This window comes from Chiloscyllium punctatum, chromosome 33, assembly GCF_047496795.1.
Source record: "Chiloscyllium punctatum isolate Juve2018m chromosome 33, sChiPun1.3, whole genome shotgun sequence".
Lineage (NCBI taxonomy): Eukaryota > Metazoa > Chordata > Chondrichthyes > Orectolobiformes > Hemiscylliidae > Chiloscyllium > Chiloscyllium punctatum.
The window spans coordinates 6489839-6515197 of record NC_092771.1 but is presented as its reverse complement, the minus strand read 5'-3'; the positions used below and the strand labels follow the sequence as shown (position 1 = coordinate 6515197).

The window sequence follows — 25359 nt, the reverse complement described above, 5'->3', positions numbered from 1 at the left end:
GGGCTTTTCTCCCTGAAGTATTGGAGACTGAGGATTGACCTGTTAGATATTTGCCAAATCATGAGTGGCATCAATAGGATGAATAACCAAGGTCTTTTTCCAAGAGTGGGCAAGTCCAAAACTAGAGGGCGTGGGTTTAAGGTGAGAGCAGCAAGATTTAAAAAGGACTTATTTCAAGCAGAGCGTGGTGCATTTATGGAATGAGCTGTCCGAGGAGGTGGTGGAGGTGGGTACAATTGCAATATTTAAAAGGCATCTGAATGGGGTATATGAATAGGAGGGGTTTAGAGGGATATGGGCAAAATGCTAGAAAATGGGACTAGGTCACATTGGGATGTCTGGTGTGGACAGAGAATTTGTTCAATTCTGTATGACACAATGAAGCAGTATGTTTTGATTTGAGTTGCTCAGTAAATTTGCCAAGTGAATTATAGAATCTTATTTAATTAAATTAAAATTTCTTCCAATATGATTATTGTACAAGAATAATTGGCAAAAATGCATTTTAACTTAAAAAATCTATTTTGTTGCACTCAATTAAATAAAAACTAATTTTCTTTGGTTTTGCCGTCCTTTGCAATTTAAATCACTTTTTAATCAGATGCATAAGTATTGTAAAGTAACATTCTGTTGAAAATTATATGCCTTTCAAATAAAGCTGAAAATCCCATTTGTTCACTTATTTTCCCCATCTAGTAAAAATCTGACATGGCGGGATATGCAGCACCTCGTGGTACGGACATCCAAACCTTCCCATCTGTCAACAAATGATTGGATTACCAATGGCGTTGGCCGCAAAGGTAAGTTGTTTCATTTAATGCTTAAATCTCGCAGTGAGACTCATCTTAAAATTAAAGAATGAGCCAAAAAACAGCCATTTGAAATTATCCTTGTGGTTTCCTAACTTCCCTATAACAACTACTCCAACTTTTGCAGTTTCCAATACTTCTGTTATTCAGCTGGCAGATTACTCTGTACACTTGAGTAAAGAAGTTATTGTAATACTTGTATAAAGTATTTATTCAGTTGTTCTGTTTTCCTGGTTTAATTCGAATACATTTTAAGCTTTTCCCACTGAATCTATATTTTTTGATGAAGTTTTCTGTAGAATTTAGTCTTGTGTAGCCTTTCCTCGAGGCTCGATCATCTGTAAATGTGGCTTATCAAATTTTGTTGGGCAAGAGAATGCAAAAGAAGCAGCATCTGAATAAAATGTTGATGAGAAAAGATTTGTTCTTTGGACTATAAGTTAGGAATTCAAAGGTAGGATTAAAGTTTGATGCGTATCCTGTCCTTGAGCAGCCTTCTGTATTCAGTATCATACCTGCAATAGAATCCCTTGTCCCTTTTGTCTTCCCCTCTCTGCACGCATCAATGTGTACTGTAGATTCAATGACTGGCATCTTTCCATCTATGAGATGGTGGCAATGCAATTTCAGAATTTTGGTGAGATCAGTTGAGAATTTTCATTACTTCAGATGACTGGACAAGCAAATTCTGAATTGTACATTTGCAGTATTTTAAAAACGCATTAAGCAATTTTATTGTAAATTTAGCAATTTTTTTTAAAAAAAAGGACAGGAATATTGTTCCAAGCTGTATTACTGACACTTCCTGTTCTCATACAGTCAGTCACTCCTATGGATATGGGCTGTTGGATGCTGGAGCAATGGTTGCATTAGCTAAGAACTGGACAAGCGTTGGAGATCAACGGAAATGTGTCATTGTTATCACATCTGAGCCAAAGTAAGTGTTGGAGGTCATTAACCTTGATTTCCTTGAAAATAAGCGGTGTTTTATCATAACTTGTCATTCATGCAATCATATAATTGTTGTAGCTTTTACTTAGTTATTTACTATTTATTTTATAATTTCTGGTAGTGTGGATTGTGATGTATGTGGAGGAAGATGCTAGTGAATAAATTCTGGCTGCAATTACATGAACGGTTCTTTGCCTTCTCTTTGCATCAATTTTATTTTCCACACCAACCCCATCCTAAAGGTATGGATTCCTGGTCAGGGTATGGTTTGTCTTGTATAGGGTGGTGTTTTCCAGTACTTCTGGTTAGTTGTCATCAATCTGTGAAACTTTAATAGTAGTTACAGGATCTTGGAAGACATCCCAGCCATGTACATTGTTCATACCTGATATTCAATAGCAACACAAGATAGCAACCAAACCTTACTCTCCCAGAACCTGTGATGTGAAGATCAATTCTTCTGTCCCAGTGACAGGTCCAGTTAGAATTGTTACATCATGTTGGATCATGGATCAGCTTGATATGCAGAAATCTGCAGCTTATCTTAACCAAACAATCCACAGGAAGCTTCTCCCAATGTTGGAAATGATTCTGGTTCACTTGGTAACAGCCACTGGTGTCTGCAGAAAAGAAAAAATAGAAAATTTATGATTCCAGTTCCATTGATTACCGAGAGACAACATGTCATTCCCTAGTGGTCCCTTCCCCGAACATGGTCAAGGAGGTCACCAGTTCTTATCCATGCTATGTAACAAGGCCATTTGATCAGTTAGCCCACAATTCACAATTATCTTCCCTCTTTCCATGTGGAAGGTCAATTCCATTTAACGCCTATGTAACTGCTGAATCAAGCCATCAACGTTTTAAATTGAAGTTCTGTCTTAACTAACATCAATACAATGGTTCTTCCCAAGAGGAGTCGTAACTGGACTCAAACATTAACTTTTATTTCTCTTTATAGCAGAGTATTTTCCAGCACTTTGTTTTTATTTTAGGTTTCCAGCATCTGCAGTATTTTGCTTTTATTTTCGTCTGTCTTAAAACACACTCCAGATTAAAAGTCGCTGATTAAAAGTTGGCTGCACTTTACTTTTTATTGTCTGACTGAACCTGATCTCTCAGACCTCTCCGTGTGCACACAGTGCAGCTTGCAGCTGATAAGAGTGCAAGTTGAAGTGTTGGCACACTTAAAATAAGTCCTGGAAGCGCTCACAGCTCCAGAGTAGTACTTTATAGAAATCATGCCCTATGCTGTGTGAGCTGGTCATGTCCTGTTACCAATGCCCTGTGAAGTCGGGTTACAAGCTAACTCAACTTGTGCTGCAAGTTTAACACCACCATTAAAATAGCTTTGAAGCTTCCTGGTGTAAATTAACATTTATCAAGTTGTATTTGAATTTTCAAAATTTGAAAGTATAAAAAGCTGTCTGATAAGATTTTTCACGGAAAAAAAATGAAAAGAAATTAACTGTTACCTGACACCTTAGTATTGGATATCTCGTTTAAGTTTCATGCATCTCACTAACTGCTACTTGTGCTTAATCAGGTCAAGGAATGAATAGTTTTTTTTGTGATAGGGGATCTGACAGGTCAGTTACACAGCAGTGTCGGTAGTAGCTTAATAGCAGAGTTAAAGATTGATGTTTGAGAGCTGTGTGAGAGAGAGAGAGAGAGAGAGACTTGGCTAATAATCTGCTTCTGATGAAGGGACAATTTCATCTACTACCTATATGAAATGGAAGACCCTTGCAATTGATCTGATACAATTATTGTGTGTGTTATTGCCAAATTACCTTTATTCAGAAAGATTAAAGAAAAGGAAAACCAAAGCAATCATTTTAATATCCAGTTTGTTATTGTCTATTGAGATACAGTTCCGAAAAATATTTTTACTGTTTTATTACCTCACATTGCTTATTTTATATTATTGTCTAAAGTATTTGAATATAATCCTTGCACTTTGTTGCATTAATGTAAAGGCTTAGTGGCATTGCTTCTAAAGCACTCAGCCACAGTAAGCAAACCACGAAACTCAGGTGTGATAAGTGGTCTGATATTAGACAGGCAGCAGCAGGGGTGAAACAAAACATTTCGGCAGCATGATGACTCAGTAGTTAGCACTGCAGCCTCACAGCGCCCGGGGACCCAGGTTCAATTCCAGTCTCTGGCAACTGTTTGTGTGGAGTTTGCACATTCTCTCAGTGTATAAGTGGGTTTCTACCGGGTGCTCCAATTTCCTCCCACAGTCCAAAGATGTGCAGGTCAGGTGAATTGACCATGCTAAATTGCCCATGGTGTTAGGTGCATTAGTCAGAGGGAAATGAGTCTGAGTAGGTTACTGTTCGGAGGATCAGTATGGACTTGTTGGGCCAAAGGGCATGTCTCAATGCTGTAGGGAATCTAATCTAATCTGAGGTCTCCAATTTGGAAGGGGTAATTAGCTAGTATTCCTGCTAATTTTTGTTCTCTAGCTTTGTTTTAAGTTAATTTATAGGTAACCGGTTTAAACAGACTGTTTATAATGTGAACAATGTATGAATAGTGATAGAATTATTCATGTGCACTCTAGTCCAATTTTTTATCAGACTCTCAGCCCACTTCACCTAAAAGCCTGCATTTTATTCAACTTAGAGTCATCGAGATGTACAGCATGGAAACAGACCCTTCGATCCAACCCGTCCATGCCGGCAAGATATCCTAACCCAATCTAGTCCCACCTGCCAGCACCCGGCCCATATCCCTCCAAACCCTTCCTATTCATATACCCGTCCAAATGACTCTTAAATGTTGCAATTGTACCAGCCTCCACCACTTCCTCTGGCAGCTCATTCCATACACGTACCACTCTCTGCATGGAAAAGTTGCCCCTTAGGTCCCTTTTATATCTTTCCCCTCTCACCCTTAAACTTATACCCTCTAGTTCTGGGCTCCCCGACCCCAGGGGACTTTGTCTATTTATCCTATCCATGCCCCTCATAATTTTGTAAACCTCTAAGGTCACCCCTCAGCCTCCACTCCAGGGAAAACAGCCCCAGCCTGTTCAGCCTCTCCCTGTAGCTCAGATCCTCCAACCCTGGCAACATCCTTGTAAATCTTTTCTGAACCCTTTCAAGTTTCACAACATCCTTCCAAAAGGAAGGAGACCAGAATTGCACACAATATTCCAACAGTGGCCTAACCAATGTCCTGTACAGCCGCAACAAGACCTCCCAACTCCTGTACTCAATACTCTGACCAAGGAAAGCATACCAAACGCCGCCTTCACTATCCTATCTTCCTGCAGCTCCACTTTCAAGGAGCTATGAACCTGCACTCCAAGGTCTCTTTGTTCAGCAACACTCCCTAGGACCTTACCATTAAGTGTGTAAGTCCTGCTAAGATTTGCTTTCCCAAAATGCAGCACCTCGCATTTATCTGAATTAAAATCCATCTGCCACTTCTCAGCCCATTGGCCCATCTGGTCCAGATCCTGTTGTAATCTGAGGGAACCCTCTTCGCTGTCCACTACACCTCCAATTTTGGTGTCAATTGCAAACTTACTAACTGTACCTCTTATGCTCGCATCCAAATCATTTATGTAAATGACAAAAAGTAGACAGCCCATCACCGATCCTTGTGGCACTCCACTGGTCACAGGCCTCCAGTCTAAAAAACAACCCTCCACCACCACCCTCTGTCTTCTACCTTTGAGCCAGTTCTGTATCCAAATGGCTAGTTCTCTCTGTATGACATGAGATCTAACCTTGCTAATCAGTCTCCTGTGGGGAACCTTGTCGAACGCCTTACTGAAGTCCGTATAGATCACATCTTCTGCTCTGCCATCATCAATCTTCTTTGTTACTTCTTCACAAAACTCTATCAAGTTTGTGAGACATGATTTCCCACGCACAAAGCCACGTTGACTATCCCGAATCAGTCCTTGCCTTTCCAAATACATGTACAGCCTGTCCCTTAGGATTCCCTCCAACAACAATGCCCACCACCGAGGTCAGGCTCACTGGTCTATACTTCCCTGGCTTAAGCTTATCTCAACCTGATTCTTGTGTGATATCATAAATGCAGCCATATTTAAAATTGTTTAGTCTTAAAATAGTAATGTATTAATATTTAAATTAGCAAAATAACTTCATAAGTCAAGTTATTTGTAAAGTAAAATCTCAGTGCTACTTCTAGATAGAAATATTATATACAGTAACTCCTTGATGGATTTTTGTCCCTGTAGAATTCTGCCTGACATGTTATCCAGTCTATGATAACATAATCTAATCAGTATCATTTTCACTAAAAATGTATTAATCCAATTTTCATTGTATGATGTTGAGCTCCTGTTCGAATCTTGACAGGCGAAACAGTAAGTTCTATTATTTGCAGCATAATGTCTATTAAATAAGAAATCAATAATGTAGGTATATCCCTTGACAATTTTAGTGTCATGGGAATGTGATGATGAGTTTATTGTGCGGATTTAGAAATAGGATGTGTGTGTTTGAAACAACTTGCCTGAATATGGTACATGCATTTTGATTTTGTACTGACTGGAGAGATGGTGTCATAGCACTAATGTAAACTTACCAGTATTCCATAGCCTCTGGAATGGGTTCAACTCTAGTATGGTAGGTGATAAAATTTGAATTCAAATTGTTTGAAAAATTGGAAATAAAAACTAGCGTAAGTTGACAAAGTAACCACAATCAAATTTGGAAAAACCCATCTGTCCTTTAGGACAAGAAACCTGTTGTCCTTACTGACCTGACTTACATGCGATTTCAGATCCACGGCAATGTGGTTAACTCTTTGTAGACTCTTTGTAAGCCATTTCAATGGCAATCAGTTCACAAACAACTAGGACTGGGCAACAATTGCTGGGTCTTGCCAGCAGTGTCCACATTCTACAGAAAAAAAAATAAACAGCTCGAGCAATGTAGCGTAACTTGAGAGTGAAGTTAATTGCATTATATTATAATGGAGAGGATAATCTTCAGCTTTATCTGATATTGCTGCAAATTTTTCAACTTTAAACTCTAAGAGCTGACTGTCAGACATCAGGGTTGCCTCGAGCCTGTTAACTTCGGCAGTCTAGTTGTGGTTTTAACAAAAGTAATCACATGCCAGGGAGTTTCAGAAAAATTTGGGGAATTTATGAAACTTCATGTTACATGGAAATGTTTGTGCTTGTATATTTTATCAATTACTTTCTTAGAATTTACACATGCTAATATTCTGACTTAATCAAAAACCTATAATCTGTATATGCTATTTATCCTCGAGCTGAAGACTGTATTACATTGGCACCACAGTCACAAGCATCCACTCCCTACATTACTGAAGCGCAGTGGCAACAGTGTGTACTATTGACAAGATACATTGCAGAAATTCATCAAAGATCCTTGGACATCACCTTTCAAATCCATAACCACTTCCATCTAAAAGGACAAGGACAAAACATACATGGCAACAACGTCACCTGCAAGTTCCTCCCCAAGCTATTCACCATCCTGACTTGGAAATATATTGCCATTCTTTCACTGTCACTGGGTAAAAGTCTTTGCAACAGAATTCGAAGTAGGTTAAAATCAACTAGGAGAAAGTGAGGACTTCAGATGCTGGAGATCAGAGCTTAATGTGTTGCTGGAAAAGCGCAGCAGGTCAGGCAGCATCAAAGGAGAAGGAGAATCGACATTTCGGGCATAAGCCCTTCTTCAGGAAGAAGGGCTTGTGCCCGAAACGTTGATTCTCCTTCTCCTTTGACACTGCCTGACCACCTGCGTTTTTCCAGCAACACATTTTTAAGCTCTGGCTACAAATCTTGCCAGGTGGGTCTAACCACGGAACACACTGAAACAGTTCAGGAAAGCAGTTCACTGCAACCTGGGAGAGTCAATAAATATTGGCCTGGCCAGCGAAGTCCACATCTCATGAACGACTAAAATAAAACCATCCTAAAATGAAACACAACTGCAGATTCTGGAGATCTTGAAACAAACAGAAATTGCTGGAGAAAGTCAGGTCTGGCAGCATCCATGGAGAAAAAACAGTTAACGTTTTTGAGTTATTTGGAGTGGAGGAGTGCTCAAAATGTTAACTATTTCTCTCCACAGATGCTGCCATCCCTGCTGAGTTTCTCCAGCTATTTGTCTTTGTTTGTTTGCAACAACCTTGCTGTGCAAAATTCTTAATCTCAAAACTTAGTGCTTGGGCACATTCTTATTGGCCGGTATACTTTCTGATGTGTTTTCCACTTGTGTGTTTGTACTTTGCGTTTTCTCTTCCACGTCTGTCTTGTGAACTATAATTTCACCATGAAGGCTGATGATTGATACCTACTTGCAGAACCGAAAATAAAAATATTGTATCCAGATGAGCACTCAATGCAATAACTGAAAAGGCTTTTTTGAATTGCCCCAGCACATTTCTCAAATGTTGCAAAACATTCATGTATGTGAGTTTCTTAAGCCTGGCTGCACATGGCTATGCATGTATGTCAAACTAATCTGTTTCTTACAGTACTTGAGAAAAGTTGATGGGAATTAGGTCATGTATTGTTCTTCAAAGTGAATTTGGAGACCTTAATGTTTAACTGAACCACTAGAATAGGCAGGTGGAATATCTATCAGCTCATCTTAAGACTGACATCTCCGATAAATGTGCGATTGTTGTATTGATAGTCTAGGTTCTTTGCTCAAGTCCTTGGGTGGACCTTGAAACCTAAACAACTTGGTTTGAAGGCAGGAGTTCTACCTGCAAGGCTAAGCTGAAAAGTACAAGATTCAATTTGGAACTTGCACTGCAATAAATCTCTCATCCCAGGAGACCCTTGTTTCCAATTCACTTAACAAACATATAAGAATGAGGAGCAGGAGTAGTCTATTCAGCCCCTTAAACTTGCTCTCCCATTTGATACGGTTATGAATGATATCATTTTTGGCCTTGATTTCACTTTCTGCCTGTGCTCCATAATCATTTAATCTATTACTAACTAAAAATCTATCTATTTCCTTAATTTTACTCAATCTGGGTTAGTGCATTTCACAGATTCACCTCCTTTTAAGAGAAGTACTTTATCGTCATCTGTTTTAAATCTGCTATAATGTATCCTAAAACTGTGACCCCACATTATAATTTAATTCTGCATGCTGATAGATTATTTGAATTGGTATTCTGATACTGTCTTAATGTAATTCAGAGTTCAGGGATTTCTACAGTTCTGGTGTTCAACTTTTCAGGGATATTGGTAGCCGATTGGAGATTCGGAAAAGGGTTGATGCATGCCTTGGAAGTTCAAATTTTATCCACTCCTTAGAGCATGTGCAGGCAAGGATTACATTATCATATAACCGGCGTGGAGACTTGGCTATATTTCTCACCAGTCCTATGGGGACGAGGTCAACTCTGTTGGCACCAAGGTATGATGTTGCTGCAGCTCGAGAATGAATGCACGAAAATTACTAATATTAAATAACCCGCGGGTGATAGAAATTAGCTTGTAATTCTTTAATGGGTAAAATTTGTTGGTGTAAGTGTCTTTTTTTGTCAACATTTTGTTGATTAGTACCTGACAAAGAGGATTTTAAAGTTCAGTCCATTGTGACTCACTGAGGACTGGCTCGATTATCTAATTGACCTGCAAACGTAATTAACTACAGCTCAATGGAAGATTGGAGTGAAAGAGTGATTTTATTACTGAGAAAGATTACTCAAAACTTAGTCCACAATCAGTGGTTGACTACTTATGACCAGCAGATCTGTAGTTGAGGGTTGTGGCCTAGTGGTAAAATCACTGGATTGGTAATCCAGAATCCTGGGTAATGTTATGTTAAGTCCCACGATGACAGATGACGGTGAAACTTGAGTTCAGTAAAAATCTGGAATAAAAAGTTAGCTTAATGTAATGACAGATTAAAAACCAAACTGATTCACCATTGTCCTTAAAGGAAGGACATCCGCCATCCTTACCTGGTCGATGTAAGTCCAGAACCTCCACAATGTGGTTGACTCTTAACTGCTTTCTTGGCAATCTATGTTAACTTCACCAGTGGTACCCACATTGCATGACCAATTAAAGCAAAAGTTTTTAGCTAGTCACCAGGGAGCATTCGCTCATCCCTTCTGACAAGGATCAGGGCCTTAATGACATCCAACACTGACTAGATACAGCAATGCAGTCTGGCACTCCCTAAAACAATATTTAGAGACACTCTCTCTAAAGCTCTCACTAACCATTTTGCTAAATTCTGTATGCAGCAAGTCACTTGCTTGTAAACAAAGCACAATGGTATTTTGAAAATGAGCAGCTATCATTGTTGTTTGTGCCGCTACAGTATTCTGAAGGAGTCCTGCCAATGTAACTGACTGGAATTCTTTCTCTAGAAAGAGTTAAGTGCACAATCATTGCTCTATTAATTAATTCAATTAGGCAATGCAAATATTAGGTGCTGTTGAAACAAGCTGAGTCATCCTGTTTATAGGAGATTGATCTTTAGTGAAAGCATTTAACAAAGGTAAATCATCAAATATATAGTATCCTTGTGATTTAAGAGTTTTTGTCTAGGTCTGTTTTGTCAGTGTATATAGAGCACATGATAGGGGGAGTTCAAAACTGGAGGGTGTAATAACTGACTCGACAATTGAACTTGCACAATATGAGCAGCCTGAGTCGTCTTCACAAGCAATAATTTGCACAAATGTGAATTTACTCATTTCTGTGAATGTTGTGCTTTAACTATTGTTATATTCAAGATCAGAATCAGTGTTCTGTTTCTATCCTGTCTACTTCAATAGATAGGAGATGGTCAGGGCACTATCCTAAATGTGGTGACTTTGGAGTGGGATTTCAGTAGATCACAATTTAAATTCCTGTCCAACACTGACCAAATAAATCCATAGACTTGCCTTTTCTATGTAAAGTGCTGATATTGAATGATCTATAATAAAATTGAAAAGGGATATTAAGCATTGCATTGTACATTTTCATAATTGATTAAATGAGTGTACATTTCAATCCTTTTAATTCTGTTAGGGTAGAAATGAAAGAAAACAATGGTATCAATTTTTCTTGGTGTTTTGGTGTGAAAGAACCATAAGGCTTTGTAGTCACTCACAATTGTTTTTATCTACTGCAGAGAGCATGACTACTCATCTGAGGGATTTACTGACTGGGCATTCATGACCACTCATTCCTGGGATGAAAACCCCTCAGGAGAATGGGTTCTGGAATTAGAAAATACTTCTGGTGCAAATAATTATGGTTTGTTTCCATAATTGTCTTTAAGTATTTAGACTAAAACCCTTTTCCCTAATGGTTGCTGTGAATCATAGAAACTTGTATTACCAGAAAGAGTTCCAGCAGTCTACTGGCCTATCTGCTCTCATGCCTTTTTTCTATGTTCTTTCCCCAATCCTATAATATCTTCCAAAATACAGATTGGTTTTAAATGTTGTTTCTGCATCTTGTATATTTCATGACCTAATGATTTACTATATTTCTTCAATTACCTCCAATTCTTGCCTGTTATAGATCTCCTATCTCTAGCCCACTAACATGCTGTCTAACAGGAACAATATTTTCTAACATTTAAATACTGCTACTACTGGAAGTAGCATCTGTGGAGAGAGCAGCAGAGTTTCAGACACTGCCAGACTGCTGAGTAGTTACAGCACTTTTTGTTTTGAGGTCTGATTTACAACAGCTTCATATTTACAAACTTGTTGATTCTAACACTCTATTAAATAAGCTAATCATTTTCAACACAAGTGTGATCTGAATCTAGATGAGAAAAGGTAGCTTAACAGTTAGTGTGTATTGCTATGTACCAGGCCAGATCCCTTCAAAACATTCCAAGAAGAGAGCCCAGACCCTAACTTTTCCAGTTGTTTTAAGCATGTGTACAGTGGATATTCCAGGAGTGATGCAGCTGGTCCAAGCACTCAGTTTTAAACAAATCAGAATTTATTTGCAGACTACTGAATGAAACACTAACAGAAGAGAACCAAAATTAGAATAACCTAGCCTGTCTGAAAACCCAACTTCTATCCTAACTTCTTGATGCTGTTCCAAATACTTGCAGCATCCCCATAAACACCCCCTTGGCAAAAAAAGGTAAAATCCAACACTGGTTCTTACAGGAGAGATGTCTCAGAGGATTGGGGGTGGGGGTGCAGGGGTCAGCCTGGAACTGCTTCTTTGGGTCCCCTGCAGCTTCTCTGAGCTTCTAACTAAAACTTAATCGGCAGCTACAAAGCTTGCTAAAAACAAACCCTGAACTGGGAGAGTTGGCCACTCCTTTTATTGTACATGTTTTTAAAGAAACAAAGGTTTTTCAAGTAGATATTTCCAGATATATTGGAACCCCTACCTTTGATTCCTCTGGGGGAAAAAAAAACAAGGACTGATTAACTTTGTTAAAGGAGCAGCATCAACACAGTATCTTTATGGAAAATATGATGAAGGGCCATTTCCTAACAGGTTCGTACTTGCCCTATTTGCTGCTTTCAGGTACTATTTTGTATTTAGAAAAATTGTGTCTTTGTCCTTTTACTACTGTCCTGGTTATTGCTTTTTAAATATGCTTGCTTATAGCAGAAAGTTTGTAATAGAGCTTCTCTGTTCAGGTACCCTGAGACAATTTACACTGGTTCTTTATGGGACAGCACCAACTAACAACAGCCAGCAGAAATCGACCAACATTACACTACCTGCCAACTGCAAAACACTGAACTCTCAGCAAGTGTGTGCAGGTAAGTAAGCAAGAGAAGGCATAGAGTTGAATGTAGAGAGAAATAGAGCTTTGTCTCAGAGCGCCCTCTACAAGCAGAAATAGAAAATAATTAACATATTTCATGCAATCCTTAACCTCCATCCCTTTACATAGTGTCATTTGTCAATAGTTTGTATTCTGTGAAATGTTTAACAAGTTAATTCTGACTATAAGGGAAAACAGTCCTCTATTGAGTTTGATTTTCAAAATGTCTGAAGTTAAAAAACTAAAAAATGGAAATTCTTTCAAAGTTAGTTCCATGAAATTGACATACATTTACAGAACTGAAAATGTGTTGCTGGAAAAGCGCAGCAGGTCAGGCAGCATCTAAGGAGCAGGAGAATCGACGTTTCGAGCAAGAGCCCTTCTTCAGGAATGAGGAAAGTGGACACACTTTCCTCATTCCTGAAGAAGGGCTCATGCCTGAAACGTCGATTCTCCTGCTCCTTGGATGCTGCCTGACCTGCTGCGCTTTTCCAGCAATACATTTTCAGCTCTGATCTCCAGCATCTGCAGTCCTCACTTTCTCCTCATACATTTACAGAAGGCTGTTAACCTGTTAAATTTATCAATTTGAATGGCTTGTGGTACCCTTCAGTGGTTCAACAGTGTTTGTAGTGTCACTTAGCTGCATTTGAAAGTTTTTCTACTCAAACCTTTGTTTTGTGCGCAGGTGTGTTGGGCTCAGTAGTTGAGGTTCTCTTGCAGTGTTACTGCCTGTGTGAAGCTGATGGCTATTTTGTGCTAATTGTTCCATTGAAAAGGACCTTTTTTAATCCTCGGTTGTAAAAGGTAGAGTTTTGTAGTATGATGGGGCTTGGCGAAAGGATTACCAAAAAGCTTTATTGTGAACTCTTGATTTGAAAATGTGCTCTGTGTTGCTCTGAAAGATTTATGTAAAGTTTATAAACTCATCGTGTTAATTATTTAGTTTGGGTAGAGGGTTAGCTAACAGGAAACAGGATAAATGAGTCATTTTCAAGTTTACAAATGTAATGACTGGAATGGACAGGGATCAGTGCTGGCACTTCAATTATTTGCAATTTATGTTAATTTTTTGGATGAAGGAACAGAATGTATCCAAATTTGCTGATACAAGGTTAGACAATGAAAAGGATGCAAATGACAGATGACTGAGCAAAGTCTTCACGAATGGCGTACAGTGTGAGGAAAATGAAGTTGTCCACTTTGGCAGCAAAAATAAAGGTGCAGAGTAATTAGGTTGAGACCTACTGCAGAATTCTGCATGAAGTGGGAATCTGGTGATCTTACTGAAACGTAAGCTTCTGAGGGGCGTGGTAGTGTAGATGCTGAAAGGATGTTTCCCCGCCTGGAGGAGTCTGTGACAATATGGGGCACAGATCTAAAATAGGTTGGAGATGGAAGAATATCTTCTGGGTATCAGTTAATCTTTTGGAATCTCTTCCAAGTAGAATAATATGTTGCATTGATGAATATATTCAGGGCAGCATTAGACAAATATTTGATCCACAAGGGAGTTTAGGGTTATTGGAAAAGCAGGTAAGAAAGTGGAGTTGAGATCACTGTCAGATCAGCCATGATCCTGTTGAATGGCAGAGCATGTTAAGGGGCTAAATGTCTTATTCTTCCATTTTTAAAAAATGATCTTGAGTGTTTTATCTTAAAAATGCCAAATTCAACATTTGTGCTAACTGGGCTAAGTTCTTTGGGTCGTTGATCCATTTAAGTTAGGTATGACAACAGATTAGAAATCAGGCAGTCACCTTATTGTAATGTTCAGCTTGCAGGCATTGCCATGGTTATAGTGTAAGCTACAAAGGTGAAATAAAATGTTACAGTAATTCATCAGTTTTTTTTTAGTCTTTTACCTTTTAGAATTTTTTTTAACGAGACCTAAGTAAAATGCTAGAGCCGTAATGTTGAATACAGAGATTTGGCTAATACTTCAGAAAAGGAGAAAAGAAAGGTCACTTGGGAATTTGTGATTAGATAATTCTAGGTTTCGATTATATTAGATTACTTGCAGTGTGGAAACAGGCCCTTCGGCCCACAAGTCCGCACTGACCCGCCGAAACTCAATCCACCCAGATCCATTCCCCTGCATTTACCCCTTCACCGAACACTACGGGAATTCAGCATGGCCAATTCACCTAACCTGCACATTTTTGGATTGTGGGAGGAAACCCACGCAGACATTGGGAGAATGTGCAAACTCCACACAGAGTCACCTGAGGCGGGAATTGAACCCAGGTCTCTGGTGCTGTGAGGCAGCAGTGCTAACCACTATGCCACCGTGCCGTCCATTGAAAAGAGTGTGAGGGAATAAGTGAATTTTTACATGCTTTCCCAGGATTGAACAACTGAATAAGTGAAAAGCATTGTCGGATGCACTATTTGTAGTTTAGATTTATTCAGAAAGGCTTGGGATAATTACCCTAATCATGCTGATGAGAGACATGGCGACAAGAAAAGTTACCATTGAACATGAGGAATGATTAGCGGATGTGATATAGAGAGGTATTACGAGGACGGAATTATTGAATTTGAACTCTTCATTTAAAGAGCAGCTATCATTGGACAGAGCAGTGCAGGCAAAATTGAGATATTGGGTGTCATTTATATGAAAATGGCTCTCTGACTTCATCCTGAATTTTGTGAATCACTAACTGTTTTGAGGGCTTGGATTTAAGGTTAATGATTCATTGGAATTGGACAGTTTTACAATGAGGCTCTGCATCCTTGTGATTTAACTATTAAAATATACATTTGCAGCTCTCCACACTATGCAAATTGTGGCTTGGTAGAACAACAATCTAAATGCACTTAAATTTTACCAATTGCCTTGTGTGAATTTCAGTACTGAGCCCTACAGGATTTTGCAGCATTTTAAAAATTGTTAGAAATAATATTCACTTTAGATATCATACTGGACTCAATTAAATTTCTGATATAAAGTCCACTGCAACCAACAGCAAATTCCAGACTCAAGAATAGTAAAGTCAAGTAAATTTGATAGAAATGCATTTAACAGTGCAGTAATCAGGTCATTTATTTGCAGGAATGTCCCTGGGTGGATTGGAGCCCAACTCATTTTGAGACTACTTTCAAATATGGCTTTTATTTCATGACATTTTTAACAATACGAGCTGTCTGTGGGCCCTTTTGTAGGGGCTAAGCATGTTTTTAGCTTTGAAATTCCATCAGTCAGAAAAGCAGTTATTTATATTCGCAAAATGAGCATTGACTGTAGACTTTGCAATCAAGTGACTTCATTTCTTCACATTCTGTCACTGGCCTGTCAGGGATAAATTGGCACCATATACTTATTAGCTGCAGAAAAAATGTGATGAGAGATCTCCAGATGAGGACACTTGTGAGCAATATTATGATCAAATAGCAGCAACTTGTGCTGATTAAAGTGCACCAAAAGCAAGAGGACAGTGCATTTATTAGTGCACATCTTACTGCATTTCTTTATCAGTTGACATAGTCATGGAGGTGTACAGCACAGAAAAAGACCCTTCGGTCCAACTTCTCCATGCCGACCAGTTATCCTAACCTAATCTGTCCCATTCGACCAGCCTCCCCTACTTCCTCTGTTGGTTCATTCCATACATGCACCACTCTCTGCATGAAAAAGTTGCCCCTTAGGTCCCTTTTATATCTTTCCCCTCTCACCCTAAACCTATGCCCCCTAGTTCTGAACTTCCCCCACTCCAGTGAAAAAACCTTGTCTATTTAGCCTATCCATGCCCCTCATGAGTTTATAAACCTCTTTAGGGTCACCCCTCAGCCTCCGATGCTCCAGGGAAAACAGCCCCAGCTTATTCAGCCTCTCCCTATAGTTGAAATCCTCCAACCCTGGCAACATCCTTGTGAATCTTTTCTGAACCCTTTCAAGTTTTACAACATCCTTCCAATAGGAAAGAGACCAGAATTGCATGCAATATTCCAGAATATTGCCTAACCAACGTCCTATATGGCTGCAACATGACCTCCCAACTCCTGTACTCAATACGCTGACCAATAAAGGAAAGCATACCAACACCGCCTTCACGATCCTATTTACCTGTGACTCTCCTTTCAAGGAACTATGAACCTGCACTCCAAGGTCTCTTTGTTCAGCAACACTCCCCAGGACCTTACCGTTAAGTGTGCAAGTCCTGCTCTGATTTGCTTTCCCCAAAAAGCAGCACCTCACATTTATCTCAATTAAACTCCATCTGCTACTCCTCAACCCATTGGCCCATCTGATCAAGATCCCATTCACTGTTCGCTACACCTCCAATTTTGGTGTTATCTGCAAACTTTCTAACTATATCTCCTATGCTCACATCCAGATCATTTATATAAATGACAAATGTTGGAGATTTAAAACTTTTAGAGCTTCTGAAAATTTCTTCTTTGTGGGTGAATACACAATTCAGGAAATCAAGGTTCCATCTATAGTGTCTATTCATTTAGTTCTTAGCTGGGGAAAAAAGGCATTCTTCAATTGAAGTCCATATCACCTGTCTCTGGAGGGAGGGAAGATCTGGGTATGATTCCTGCTGTGGTGGTATTGTGTGAAAATACAGTTGGTCTGAGTTCACGTTCCCTTAGTGGTTGAATAATCTGTGAATGTTGTCTTAAGTGCTCTTTGCACACCAGATGTAATTGTTTAGCTAAATTTTAGCAATTGAGGAATGCACCTGGATTTTATAACAAAATAATTGGGAAAATGCTTTGAAAAACATCAAAGTTTGACATTAATTTATGCAGCCTGCTGTGTATTTTAAAAGGGTTCTCTAACCAGCAGGCCGTAGGGTTGTGTTTAGTGAATTTATCTTTCATTATAATCTGTTAAACATTTTGGGTATGGTGCCTCAGCTTTGTTATAAACTGAATTATAAAACTGGCAAACTTCTGTTTTCTGATGAGCCATGTCTGCCTTTCTTAGTGAAACAGGAATCTGGTGTTTTGATCACCGTTTTTTGCCTCATTTAAACTGGGAGCATTTTTAACAGGTGTTTTCTAGAGAGGTTTGTTTCTCTAAAGTTGAGATTATTCTCTCATTTTTAATCTTGGCTTTTAAGGAGTTCTAATGATGATCTCCACCCAAAATCTATATTGTCCTTTACTATCCCCCTATAATGGTGGATACTGTAGATATTTCTAATTTGTTTTTATTTCATTTTATTTTAGGAAGTATGTTTACAGCTTTAAATTTGCATTGGTAATTTGTCTACTTAATTTATTTGAGAGTATCCATTATTTTATTTGATGCTGATAAGAGTGACACTGAAGGCGTACCCAGTCACTCTAGAACCACTACACCGTTTGTAACGCACAAGTACTTCTTTCTGGTTACTAGGATGACTGGTTAAATACATTTATCCATTTATGTAAGTTTTAATCAAAATTATCTGTTAACAAAATTCATTAAGTACAATTATCAACTTATCAAAACAAAGTCCGTAAAGTGCAATAATTAGTTAACATATACAATAACGTAATTTCTAAATCTTACCCTATAAATATTCTCAAAATGTGTACACGCTCTTTCTCACCCTGCCCCAACTAGATAACAACACATTCCCCAAGCCAACAAAGTCAAATCTTATCTTAAGTGGTGGGGAAGATGCTTTATTTTGTCTGAATTTCTTTGCCTTTCATGCTTGGAACCTCAGCAGCTGTAAAATTACTGCAACTGAAATTGTTCATGAAGTATTTGTTTCTCTCTCATTTTGTCTCCTCAGAATGTGAAGGTGTATATTTTCTGCATCAGCAAAGCTGCGTGGAAAAGTGTCCACCTGGCTTTTATAAAGGATTGGTTGACAGTCTCTTGGACAACAATATTGAATCTTCACAAGTTTTGGCCTGCCTTCCTTGTCATGCTTCTTGCCGCACATGCAATGGATTTGCAGCCAATCACTGCCTTTCTTGCCTCCCTCATTCACACTACAATGAAGTTGAATTGAGCTGTTCACCCCAAATGCAAGTCAGCAGGGAATCTCCCTTGGAAAATGAGGAAGTAGTTGAACCACTCACTGAATCTCAAGTACCTATATGGTTTGCTTTTACCATCTGTGCCTTCATTATAATGGTATTTTTTATAATATTCATAGTTCTTCAGGTCAGGTCAGGATTCCAGTTCAGCAAAGTGAAAGTCTACACTCTACAAAACGGGAAAGGGATTATATCTTACAAAGGAATTTCTGACATGTGGAAAGATGGTGATTTATCTGAATCGGATTGTGAAGAATTTGATGTTGAGGGCCAAAGTGAAAGAACAGCATTTATAAAGAAAATACAAAGTGTCCTCTAGTATTCCTCTTTCAGTTGATCCCTCCCGTTACTGATGAAGGGTTATATGTCTCATTTTCACGGACTTCAGTGAAAAGTGTCTTAAGGTTACAAGAAATCCACATCTGTTTTTATATGGAATGTGGGTGCTTGAAATAATGTTGGACATAATCTCTCAAAGCTAAACTGTTAATACTGGAAATTGGGCATTTTTCACAGCTCTTAACTGAGGTAGGTTGGTGTCTTTAGTTCCCAGCAAAACATGGTCAGGGCCATAGAATGGTAGAATGGAATGGGTTATTTTTAATTCAGTATTGTGTGATAGATAATTATACAAATTTTAAGACTTCCAAAATTGACCACAGCACTGTACCTGGATAATTTGAAGTCAATTAATTTTGAGGAATTTGAAATTACTATTTAGATTTTCAGTAAAGTATTTCACAACATGATCAAAGGGGCCAGAAGTGACTTTTGAGTTGTAGAAACTGAGTTCGTTTCAAGGATTTTTTTTGCACTTTAATTTTTTTTAAAAATTTAATTTCATCCCTTAAAATGCTCACTGAACTGTAACTGAAGTTTGTTTTTTTTAAATCTCAATGAAATCCCTCTGGCTTATAAGGTCACTCACTACCTCTGGTGGTTGTTTGAGGTATTCTGACCTGTGAAGTCTCTGATTGAATTCCAATCTGAGCTCAATTAGGGTACTCTATTTATGGTTGTGTACCCTTGGGGGCTGTGGGTGTAAGGAGGGAAGGAAAGTAATAGTGTTTTCCAATGCTAAGAACATACATGTGGATGTCTGACTGAGGTACAGGCTTGATGAGCTCAAAGGCTGATCAACTTGATAATCCTTCCTGTCAGAGCTGAGATATGAAACTTGGCACTTAAGCAAGGTGTCAACAGCCTAACAGTTCCAGAAAGTGACAGTTACTGTCACCCAACCACAGCTTTAAGAAGGGAAGTTTAAAAAAATGTAAAACTTGTTTATCAGCAGGAAAGTCACCTTTTCGAGGAAATTAGGCACTAGCCATTCTGGAGTAAAGAAAATAAGTTGAAGACAAACCACATAAGTTTTGTTTGCATAATCTAAACAATTCATTTGTACCTGGAGAACTGATGGTGCATGTACTAACATGTATAACCTTGGACTCAAATTGAAGCTAGAGTCTTTGCCTGCTGTCAGGATTGAGTCTAGTGACTAGTTCTGAATATCAAAGGCCTAAGGAACATGCGTGCAACTAAATGGGCATCTCACCTGAATGACTTGTTGGGAAAATGGAAAAATATTATTCTAGTGTAGTGGGAGGTACTTTTGAGGTTAGTGCTAAAGTACAGTATTTGGCCAAGGAAGAAAGATATTGCAACAAGTTACTGATTTCGTAAAATATTTAATTTACGAGCAATAACACTACTTGAGGACAAAAGCCCCTAAGTAGTATAAATATTTATTGCACATCACATTACTTACTGAAGTGTTGATTTGAATCACCTCGGTAGCACTTTGTATTGTTGCCAGAACTCTTGCTCCTATTTAACACAGCATTATTTTCAAATTGTCTTCCAGTTATTTTAATTAAAGTATTTTACTATGAACATACTGTATGTGTTGCTTGGAGAAGTCTGATCTGAGGAAGCTGTCACAGTTCCTATAAAACAGCAAATAGAGCAGGTTGAACTGGGCATTAAATATGATTTTAATGTAAAGATTAATTTTCTTAAAGCAGGGGTGTCATCTGTAATAAGAATTCTAAGTTTGGCATGTTGGATTTGAAGATACAAATGTGTTATTTTGTTGAACTGTTTGTTAAAATTTAAAGGAGTATTATTTAGATACCAGTTGCATTTTCATTAAAATGACAAGATAAATGGGTACCAATAAGTTATCTCTGGCACCTGAGCTATAATCCAGCCAAACCGGTCCAGTGGGAGTTCTGTCTGTACTTGTGATGTCCTTATTTGAAATGTCTGGGAATTCTCCATTTTAATTCCAAGAGGTGTGGATCCATTGCACAAAGTGCCCTTAATTTGGTGATAATTCTGCAATGTCTTTCAAGGGTGGTAGGTGTGGAAAATGCTACTGATGTCTGGTCCTCCAACAGTCACAAAGCAAAGCCTTGGACAGAGTCTGCTCTCATTGGTTTTATAGTCTGTACCCTCTGATCAGTGTTGCTACCTCCTTAGTTAAACTTTGGACACTTAAATTTCAGTTTTTCCCTTTTTACCATTGGTGCCTCCTGACCTGAAATGGTATGTTGTGCTGAAAATTCTGGATATTAGCTGTGAAAAATGTTTACCTTCTCTGCTTTTTGACTGTATAAACGAAAAAAAACAATGAGCACAAAACATTGAGGTGGGTGGGAAGTCTTTCCCTTCAAGGTTGTTTGGGGGGGGGAGCGGGGGGTGCTAAACTGAAATGGGAATTAGGAACAGCAAAATGTTCAGACCATTGAAACCCTCTCAGGGTGATTCACTGATGACATCAAGATTTTCTTCAATGAAGTAAGAGAACTGCCTCAGAAGATTAGCTTTTAAATACTGCATTATTCTTGATTTTTATAATGTATAAAAATTATGGGTAAAATGTTACCATTCAACATTCAAAAGAAAAACTTCAGGGCTGGTCAGGGAATCTTATCACAGAATTTGGTTGTATTTGCTATATATGTGTATTTTCATAGTTCCTGCCTAGTCAAATGATCCATTTGTTCTATATTGGGAAGTGTAATACTAAATCTTTTATTCCCAGCCAGTTTATCTCAAAGCATATCTAGCATAGCAGCACTAATACACTACAGAAAGAAATCAATAAAGCCAGCACCTCAGTGCTGTTCCATATGCTCATAATTCATCACTTCAAATTGTTCCCACAATTATTCTAGCCAATTACTAACTTGTTCCCTTTTAGTAATTCATCCTGCTGTTATGACAGTAATTCCCCTACAACACTGAAATCTAGAAGGATAAAATCTCTTGTTTAATGCACAGGGAGTCCTGGTTCAAGTGAATCTATATCAAAAATTCACACCCCTGTTGCATTTCACCACAATCCAATTGGGAAAATGATGCATTCACACAACTTGTGTTGAATTATAATAGTATAAATGCGGAGCTGTTGGTTTCAAGTGAAATAATAGGGCAGGAGACTACATTTAACAAGTTTGAGATAAGATTTTGAGAATTTAGGATGGGTTGGATTGTTACCTTGAGCTAAAATTGAAAGTAGTCTATTTTACCTGTGGCTGAGTTGCATTGAAAATGCCCAAATTTCTCCCCTTAACCAGGATGTCAGAGTATGTCTCGGTTGGAGAGAATTTAATGTTGGGGAGATTTAATTTTATTCTACAGGATAACTTGCTAAATGGGAATGATGTCTTCAGTGAAGCATTGTGCTTGTATCACAACCTTGCACATGGTTCTTACAAGCCAAACAAAATGGAGTGATAAAGATTCTTTTGGACCTCCTTTGAAATTGACCAATACCAGTAGCTATCGGGTAGAAGCCCTAACGTTGGTCATATTTTGTGCTAGGCCGAAACCAGAATAATAATTGGGGTAGTACATTTGACCTCAATACCCCTATGATCAGGAGCAGCGGAAAGTCACTCCTATTCCTAATTGGACACTGGTCATCCCGAGTGGAAAGTGCACCTGTAGGAATGTCAGGTAAAGATGGGGCTTAGTTTGATTCTGACCTGATTTCAGTTAAATAGACCACTACCTTCCATTGAGCTAATATATGGTGTATGGCCATCTAGATAATGTGTAGCAGGATGAACTAAGCCCAGTTAGAACTGTCACTTTCAGGAATTGAGGCAAGATAAATATCATGGGAACAAAAATAGTTTATTATTGATGCTTTGTGCAAGCCACGTTCAACAAATGGGATTTTAATATTTGACATTTTCGGGTAAAATGGAGTGATCATAATTTGTCATTAAAATTAGGTGGGTTCCTGGTATGGAAGTTAAAGTCTAGTCTTACGTGCTGCCATCCCAGACTGTCCTGTGTGGTTTAGCAGCCTTAGTAACACAATTCCCGATTTCTCTTTACTATTGACTTTGCACTGTATGCACAATATTTTTTTCCCTCCTTAGTGCCACAATAGCAGTGCTGATTTTGTCTGGCTTTTTTGAACATGAGTGAAGTGATGGCACCAGTTAACTTTTTAATAAAGCAATATGATTGTGGGCCTTGGGCTGAGGTTGGGAAATATGTGATTATCAATCAAGAATTCATGAAAAATTATTGTAAATAATTGTAAAATATATATTATAAACCACAATTTCATAATATGCAACCTCTTAAATGTGTAAAGGCGTTGAGCAGTATGTATGTGTTCCTCTGGGAAATGGTGAGAGGAGTTTGATTGTTCTGGTGCTTTGGATGATGAGAGGAAATGACTTTGCTTGTTCTGCTACTTTGTTCTTGCAGTGCATTGTGGGATACTTGATGAGGGTGGGGTGGAAGAAAAGGGACACAGAGCTATAATTAAAATGCTGTTGCGTTCTAGCAGTCTCCTCTTGTACAGGAGGTTTACGAATCCTTGTACAGATTTGTACACCCCAGTTCCATCCCTGCCTTTTTTTTGCACCCAGGCACTTGGTTTGGTGCTACATTTCTCTTTCCAGTAAAGCACACCTGTTTTTCAGATGTGTTTCTGACTGGGAAAGAAGGGGATAATCTTGCCTGTTCCAATTGATTTGATTTAGACTCCATAAACCTTTCCATCCATTCCTAAAACCTCTCTTCACTGATGAACCGCTCCAAGTTCCTTTGTTCGTCAATGCACTTTAGACTGAGTGACTATTTTTGATGAACCCCCAGGTTGTTTACCCTGCAAATCGCAATTGTCTTTTATTCCAGCTCTTTGTTTCTGCACCCACCGTGTTGAAACACAAACCAAAATCTTTTAGTTTTGGAAGGGTTGGGAAAATAGCTAGTGAAATAGGTTAAATAGGTTTCTGGAGTGTTAATTTTTGAAGAAATCATTGACAGACTAGCTTACAAAAAATATTGAGTATGAACAGATTAATGTGGTCGTTTTGACCCCTTTGCACAGTTCTTAATAGTTTTATCGTGCAAAATGTATAAATTGTTATAGTTACCTAGAGTATCTGGGTCTCTAATTGGCTTGTTGACAATGTGCTGGTCAGCATTAGTTTTATGCATTTACAATGACTAATCATCAATAACCTATATCCTAACCAGGTAAAAACCAAGTGGCAGAAAAGTTGCACATTTTGGAGATTGAGTGTAGTTGTAGTTAATAAATAACACTTAAATGGGTTCTTTATCCCTTCCTGTCATTTTGTGTAGCTATGTTGCACTAATATATTTTATCATTCCAAATCTTATGCATTAATCATTCACAAGGTCAAGTCTTTAATTGAAAGTGCTACTTAAGAAGCTCTCCCAAGGGCTTGGCAGATGAAGATATTCTGCAGGATAGCACTGAGCCATATGGAACAGAATGTTCTTGGGTTGATTCTCAAGGTGTGCAGTCATAAATTTCAGGCAAGATGGCACTACAGTTGAGCTCTGCACCTGAGAATTAAGATAGTGAAATTAGAATTTTTATTAATCTATTTAGTACTTTCTGTAGTAAATTAGCCCATCAATTCACATTGCCAAAGCTTGCATCTGAAGACACTATTGAAGAGTGGAAGGCAGCTTGCACCTGTGAAACAATATCTTAGTCTGAGTTGAGCCTTTGGGAGAGGTGGGGAGTAAATTACGAAGTGGAGGATATGAGAGAAATGTGCAACACCCAAAACCATTCACAAACATTAAAATGAAAGGGCTACGTAATCTCAATAGCAGTTTTTATTCCACAGTGCAGTGCACTAAAACACGAGAGATTCAGGCTGCTTGCTGTGATGTCCAATTGCTATAATGCTGATATTGTGGGTGATTTACCAAGATATGTAAACAGACATATTTTTGTACAATATATAGTGCACAGTAATTTTCTTGTAATATAAAAATTGCTTAAAAATAAATTACTCTTATTTAATGGATGTGGAAATATTGTCATAGATTTACTTAAAGAAATTAAAGACTTTCAAAGCAAATTTGTTGTATTTATTTCTAACAATGACAAAAGTCCAATCTTTTTAAGATATTTAAGTCTTTGCAATGGTCTTTGCAGATGCTTTGCAATTTGTTTTTATTTTTAACTGCATTACAGTTTGATTAAGAAACCTAGTGTCACAAGAATTTTTGTGTTGCCACATTGCACTGATCTATGGTTGAGGGGTGAGGATCGGTGGTCAGTTGTGGGACGGTGGACTTGTGACTCCTTTGAATGCAAATGTGTTGATTATGTGAAATAAAAACCAGGAGCACTATGATAAGTAGATAGCCAACTGTAAGTAAACTCTTCTGAATTTGGAATTCTGATTTTGAGAGAAGACGAAGCATTGACTCCCTATGATACAAATAGAGGCCGTTCTGCCCATCAGCTCTGCACTGACCCACTGAAGAGTGTCCCATCCAGACACACCCTATCCCCACAGTGAGCATGACTAATCTCCCTACTTATACATCCATGAATACGGAGGGCAATTTAGCATGGT

General features: G+C 38.4%; 1 protein-coding gene across 3 annotated transcripts in view; it reads left to right on the top strand.

Annotated features, from left to right (window-relative positions):
* Positions 1–24838, top strand: part of furina (furin (paired basic amino acid cleaving enzyme) a) — a 101272-nt gene extending 76434 nt beyond the window's left edge. For 2 of the 3 annotated variants that reach the window (XM_072552854.1, XM_072552855.1), the window contains exons 10-15: positions 697–800; positions 1629–1746; positions 8984–9163; positions 10880–11004; positions 12369–12494; positions 18235–24838. In XM_072552854.1, coding sequence (XP_072408955.1) covers positions 697–800; positions 1629–1746; positions 8984–9163; positions 10880–11004; positions 12369–12494; positions 18235–18803 — 1222 coding nt within the window. In that variant the 3' untranslated portion in view covers positions 18804–24838. The remainder of the gene's footprint in view (positions 1–696; positions 801–1628; positions 1747–8983; positions 9164–10879; positions 11005–12368; positions 12495–18234) is intronic. The other variant, XM_072552856.1, reaches the window with a different exon arrangement.
* Positions 24839–25359: the final 521 nt, after the last annotated feature.